Source organism: Merops nubicus, unplaced genomic scaffold, assembly GCF_000691845.1.
Source record: "Merops nubicus isolate BGI_N331 unplaced genomic scaffold, ASM69184v1 scaffold23195, whole genome shotgun sequence".
NCBI lineage: Eukaryota > Metazoa > Chordata > Aves > Coraciiformes > Meropidae > Merops > Merops nubicus.
In genome coordinates, this window is record NW_008609267.1 from 4157 (window position 1) to 11068 (window position 6912).

The window sequence follows — 6912 nt, forward strand, 5'->3', positions numbered from 1 at the left end:
GTAGGTACCATAGTGTCCAGAGCTAGGCAGGAGAAAACTACTGCAGCTTTTCTGTGTGTTTGTGTTCTGTTTTTCTTGGTTTTGTTTTAGTTTAAGTTGTAAATAATTAATAGTGTGTGGTGCATATTTAAGCTGCATGTTTTAGTATTGGTTACTGCAATTTTCATCTGTAACCATCAGATCATAAAAAGAGACTTCTTAGCAGTTCTGCTTCATAAAATATTTTTGTTTCTGATCTTGGTTTAGTTTTGGTTGTTTGTTGGGTTTTTTTAATGGTGACTCTCTTTGCTCCTTTTGTTGCTATTTGCGTCAAAACTGTTACAGTTTGCATAATCTTTGAGCTCATAGAAGATGTTCTACAACTCTTTTTACAGCATAATACAGTCAGACCATTGTTGTGCTCTCTGTGTCTTGGGAAATTATCTAATCCATCCCTGAAATTTTTTGAGGGAAGTGCCTTTTCACTGACCCTAGTACTTGGATATGAGGATGAGAAAATGGAGGAGAAGGAGAATGTAGAGAGAAATTGTTTCTATCGGCTAATACAGGAGTTCATCCCAGAAACTACTCCTGTGAAGGAACTTGGTATTGAAACAAGGGATGTTGCAGCTTTCAAAGAGGCAAGATTCTGAAATCAGATTTTGTCCAGTAAGTTTCTCCTTGCTTCCTGAGAAGAAAATTTGTGATTTTGTATAGTGTTTTCTTAACTGTTCTTGATAAATTGCTTGAGATATGTGCCACAGTGTCCTTATCTGGATCATGGGGAAAGTCCAAATATTATAAAAGAGATTTTTGTTGTTTTTTCACATCCACAGCTTGTTAGAGTAGAAAGCTTGATTGTGTTTCTGTGTAATCTGTGAAGCAGTCAGTGGAGCTTCAGCTCCTGCAGTCTGGCAGTTAGCATGGAGAAGTAAATCAGACTGGTCTAGTTTGACCAACTGGTGTCAAAGGCATCTTGGTGTGGTCTTGATGTGGGGTAGGTTTTGGGTCTTTCTTCACCTACATTTCTTAAAATACGTGAAAATATATCTTGGGAAAAAATATGTTGCAAATCTTTGTCCACAGAGTATGTGAGAGTATTAGAACCAGGTTGTAATACACTTTAGTGATTATTATATTTGCCAAATAATAGAAATTGGTGTTACATAAATGATGTTAGAAGAATGTCCAAAATGCTGGTTTGGGATTGACACTTGGTTAATGGCAATCAAGTCTAGGGAAAGGGTCTATCAAAGAGTTAATTATTTAAGATTGCTTATGAAGTTAGGGGTAAAAGTATTTCTGATTTAATGTTTTTGACTGATCTGATGGATAGGCAGGAGGTGATTCTGTGTTAGGAACTCTAAGAACTGACCAGCTTGACTAGATAGGACATGCTGGTGGGTGAGGGTGAATAATCTTTTTAACAAAAGCTGGTTTTATCCAATCATATGTTAAGTATTTACTGGCTATGGTAACAGTTTGGTTTCTCCTGACTTCCTGGTGGTTTTTTCTTTTGTTACAAAAAGAAGAGCTTGCCTTGCTAATGTAAAAATAGACTATGTAGAAACAAACCCTTTATAGTCAACAGGAAACCAGCTTAAAGTGAGTCTTCTGTGTCTACCCTAAGAGATACAGTCTCTTCACATATCATTCTCAAAGTAGAAATTTTGAAAAGCGTTGGAATGGGAAAGCTTTTGGATGATTATTTTATGTGTTTTTTTTGGTGTTTTGTCCTTAAGATGCACCTTGTAGCACTCAATGCTGCCAAGTAACACAAAGATAGAGGGTGCATGTGTGTCAGATTTTCAGATATTCTGCAGTGTACAAAGGGAATTTTTACACTGTATTTTAGAAAATAAAAATTATTACCTAGAATTGCTAATTAATGAGGGGGAAAAAAAATGATGCCTGTTTCTTTCTTTCCCTCTGTCAGGTTTGTAAATACTACCTTTGTGGCTTTTGCCCAGCTGAATTATTTACAAATACCCGTTCTGATTTAGGTAAGTCTGTAAGTCTTGTCATTTTTATTCACTTATATGTAATTATGATTGAACCTTTGCTTGCAAACTACCTTTTTACTGTTTAATGCGCTATCAAAACACGTTAATAAGAGACTTTTTTATTTTTAAAGGATTGTCAGTAATATAGTCAATTATAATATTATATAGTATGTTAACAGCAGTGTTTATTCTGGATCCTACTTCCTCTGCATGAAAAAACTTTTTTTTTTTTTTTTTTTTCTCCTTAGTCGGTAAGCTAAATTATTTGGTGTGGGGTGGTTTTCTGCTCCTGAAATGTTGGCTTCTAGTTTGGTTTATTCTACCTAGGCAGAGTTTTTAACTTGTTTTTTTGCAAGTATATGTTACTGAGCTTCTTTACTTTACAGACTGATATACTGTAATAGTTATTACTGAAGGCTGTCTCCAAATTACTGATGGCTTTCAAGAAGTGGTATGTGGACAGTGTTGTTTGGAGAGGAAAATCGGGCTTCTTGCTTTACCATTAACTTCCAAGTCACTTGAAGAGTTTGATGGGCTGGGGATGGACAGGAATTTTAACATGGCTACTATTATGAACTCTGGTCACAAACCTCCCAGTTTTACTTTTAATACGAATGTTTTAAGTAGTCAGTTTGTTACAAAGAACACTGGAGCTTAGAAAGTGCTTGGTGAAATGACCCTTCATGTGGTTTGTTTTGTTGTTTTGTTTTTTTTCTTAAGGCTTCAGATGTTTAAGGTATTATTTTGTTCGTGTGGTCTCACTGATGTAGAACTTGATCTGGAAATTCTGTTTTATGTGAAGACTTCATATGTCATTCAGAATTTCCTTTGGTTTTATAATTACTAAACCATATCACATTATTTTTCTTTAATGTGTCTTTCAAACTCCAAGCAAAGGAAGCCAAAAGACAGGCCTAAAAGTCCCTGGGAAGTGTTTACAGCTCTGTTTTGTCCTGGTGCACAAACAAATGCTGCTGGAATGTGAGTGCAACATTCAAGAATGCAAGCTTAAACTTTTTGTTTGCTCTTTTTAGGTCCATGTGAAAAAATTCATGATGAAAATCTACGTAAACAGTAAGTATGTTTGTTGATCTCATGCAAATAGTGTTTCCAGTTCAGTTCTGTTTGAAATGTTTTTAAAAGCAACCCAACCATGAGAAACTGCTTTTTGATTTATGTAGACATTTATTTAAATGTATAATATTCTCTTACCTTCAGCAAGAATTGATAACATTGTAGATTTTGTTAATTCTTTTTCATACATTATGGATTGATATGAGCTTTAATTTTTAAACTATTTCACCAGGTATGAGAAGAGCTCTCGTTTTATGAAAGTGGGCTATGAAAGAGACTTCTTACGGTATTTACAAAACTTACTTGCAGAGGTGGAACGCAGGATTCGGAGAGGCCATGCTCGTTTGGCACTGTCACAGAATCAACAGTCTTCTGGGGTGAGTCCAGAAGAATCATTGAGGCAATTTTTCCTCTAGATAGTGTCTTTGTGTTCTCTTTACATTGTCTGTTCAAGTAAAATATAGTGTTTTCCAGAAGCTTCCCATTAGATAAGTCTCTTATCTTATCTCTTAGCCAGCAGGCTGCATCTAGCCCTAATGGAACAAGCCAGGTGACTCCACAGTCAGTAGAAGTCTCTCTCTCTCTTCTGCCCATCTCTGTTTCCTCAGAATCAGTCTGATCTCTGCTCTGGAACACTAATCTTGTCCAACATTGTCTTTACCCTGTTAAGCTCAGTTTACCTTCTCTCCCCTAGCAGCATATGCCTCTTTCCATGCACGAGTACCACTGTGATACAGCTTACTAAGTAGGGAACTGCTGGTTGTTTCAGCAGCTGGTGGAGATCAATCCCCCTGCCAGCTGCCACACGTAGGCAGTAGCCTCCTTCTGCTCCAGCATCACCACTGGCAGGCAGAAAGGGAGCCAGACAAGTCTGAGAAAGGTTACACAGAAGTATTTCCTTTTCAGTTCCAAGCTGCATGCTAGACAACAGTTAAGTTTTAAACAGCTTCTTTTTTTAAACAAAAAAAAATTGACATGTTTACTTCACTGATTTTTTACTTGTCCCTTGATGGATTTGGAGTAGTGACTGGCCTTTGCTCTGAGACTTCATGACTGCTGGGGTAGCCTTGCTTTTTGCTGCCCCAATCAATTGTTCTATGCAAAGTCCAGTTGTTCCAGAAGGAGTTGTGGACTGTATCCAGTCAAGAGAGCTTATAGGCCATGGAGTAGAGCAGAGGCTGAGGGGGAAGCAGACATAAGGCTGTTCCAGCAGGCTTCAGGACACTGCTAACAAGTACATTTTGGATGAAGTGGGGTTATTTTTGCGTTTATTCTCAGAAGTTAAATTTCAGAGCCCACGGAACTTCTAAGTCATACTTGAGTGTCTGTAAAGATACGTAATACCTGCATGGCAGTTTCAGAGTTTAAATTTAGGACTTTGAATTCAGATTTCTTACCTTTTATTGGCCAGGGCCTTGAATGTTCTTGTTGATTTAGGAGGAATTAGTGTGACTAGACTGTGCTTCACCCAGCAAGAGCGGAGTAAGCTGTATTGAGGAGTGTTTTATGTTAGACTGGACTGTTATTAGTAGGCCCTCATGGGAGGAGAAGAGGCAGGAGGAGATTATTTCTGAATGTATGAGAAGATGTACATTCATGTGTTTTTAAAGTTCTTTTATCTAAAACAAAACAACAACCCCTCTCCCCTCAAAAAACAAAAACAAACAAACAAACAAACCAAAAACAAAAACAAAACCCTACTTGTACTGTTTGGCAGGGTGCAGGACCTGCTGGTAAAAACGAAGAGAAGATTCAAGTGTTAACTGACAAAATTGATGTACTTCTACAACAGGTAAGGCTTTTTATCACCGTAACAGAGAACTCTTACTTTTGTTACTGGATTAAAAATTATAGTTGTCTGGTTTTATTGTCATTTAGATTGAAGAACTAGGTTCAGAAGGGAAAGTGGAAGAGGCACAAGGAATGATGAAACTCGTTGAACAGTTAAAGGAAGAGAGAGAATTGCTGAGGTCTACAACTTCAGTAAGTAATGTGTTTGTAATTCTGTCAAACTTATTTTAGAAATTGGTGCAACAGTACATTAGTGACCTTGTCCTTACACTGAAGGCATGCAAATTCTGTGCAGTTTCTTATGCAGTAACAGGACTTTTAAAGATGTTAATCCAGTTTGTTGATTTAGCATGCTACCTTGAGAGTGCATTTCCTGCACGCGGATGATGAAATTATTCACGCGGCAGTCCTGGAGATGAGTTTGCATCTTGCTATAGTTCAGATCTCAGTTAAACTTGGCTCTGCAGCCTCCACGGTATTCCTCTACTGAGTTACCAATGCAAAAGCCCTTGTGTTAAGGCTGTGACTGGAGACAGGCATCAATCGGACTTTGAAAGCTGCACAAATCAAAGATAATACGTTAAGTAGCAGGTTCCTGTCGATGAAAAGGAGCTTACGTTTAAACATCATGTTTCAGTGTTTAATAATACGCTGAAATTGTGATTCCTAGGTTGTTGGGTTTTTTGTAAGTCTGTTGGACGCAGGCACTAGTGTTTGTGTCTGTACTGTGTGATTAATGGGCATTGCACAGCAGTAATCACTTGGGTTTATGTTGAAATTTCAGGGTATTTCTAATGTCTGTTGAAACAGTGAATTAATTTGACCATGATCCTTTTAAATGGAAAGCCAGCATTCCTTTTTGTATTTCTTTACAGAACATTCTAACCTCTTCATTCCTTGAAACACATCCTGTAGTTATGCTGCAGCTCCAAACATTTCACTTGATGCCAAAAAAATCATCTTAGGAGAAGACTTACTTTTATTTTCTTTAATTCTGAGATTGAAAGGAAGCTGCAAATACAACTATATGCATATTAATCCTTTGCAGTGGGGAATAAGGTTTATTTTCTGTGTTTTCTAATTGACTCTTTCCTTGTGGTTTATGTGGAATGGGCATATGTAGTCTATTTTTGCCCTGTCCATCGTAGTAGGTGCAGTGCTCCAAAGAGAAAACACACAGATCAATCCTCAGCTTTGCCTAGTGCTTAAGATTTGACAACAGTAGCAGTACAGTTCTGAACTTGTTCACTGGTTTCTGGCTTAAACTTTTCTTTTGCTTTATCAAGTATTTTTCTTTTGCAGACAATCGAGAGCTTTGCAGCCCAAGAAAAGCAAATGGAAGTTTGTGAAGTTTGTGGAGCCTTTTTAATTGTGGGAGATGCACAGTCCAGGGTAGATGACCACTTGATGGGAAAGCAGCACATGGGTTATGCCAAAATAAAAGCTACTGTAGAAGATTTAAAAGTAAGTGTCTCTTTTGGTTACTGAACATGAGAAAATTGCCTGGAGGCTTCCTATGCTAAATAAAAGGCTGTCCAGTGGTCTGTCTCAAGAGGGTAGAATACTCCAAAGATGGTATATAAAAACAAAATGGAATCCCATGCTGCACAGTTGCCATTGTGCTTGCACTGACATTTTTGTTGCATATGATTACAGTAGATAGAAACAAAGATGTAAATTCAGGTGGGAATTTTTTGTGGCCTTTGTAAACAAATGTAGTGTGGCCTCTGTTCTTGTGAGAATGACAAGCAGAGAAAGTTCAGGAAGACAGGATTTCCATTTCGGGGATTTTAGGAATTGCTTCTATGTAGGCCATCCTTTGTTTGGGGAAAGAAAAGGAAAAAAAAAATTTAGAAGCTTAAGCTTCTACATCCTCAGAATGTTTGAGCTGTTATATTGAGTGATTTATCCCCAGTGATCTTCATTTCTTCTGTGAACTTTTTTTTTATAAGGAAAAATTACGAAAAAGGACAGAAGAACCTGACCGTGATGAGAGGTTAAAAAAAGAGAAATTAGAACGAGAAGAGAGAGAGAAGGAGAGGGAACGGGAAAGGGAAGAGCGGGA

General features: G+C 37.6%; 1 protein-coding gene across 1 annotated transcript in view; it reads left to right on the forward strand.

The window, feature by feature from the left end:
* The first annotated feature begins 497 nt into the window (after positions 1-497).
* The window catches only part of LUC7L3 (LUC7-like 3 (S. cerevisiae)), a 14356-nt gene continuing 7941 nt past the window's right edge, over positions 498-6912 (forward strand). Inside the window, 8 exon segments of the mRNA XM_008940550.1 lie at positions 498-620; positions 1916-1982; positions 3017-3056; positions 3289-3433; positions 4774-4848; positions 4935-5039; positions 6150-6311; positions 6800-6910. Coding sequence (XP_008938798.1) covers positions 498-620; positions 1916-1982; positions 3017-3056; positions 3289-3433; positions 4774-4848; positions 4935-5039; positions 6150-6311; positions 6800-6910 — 828 coding nt within the window.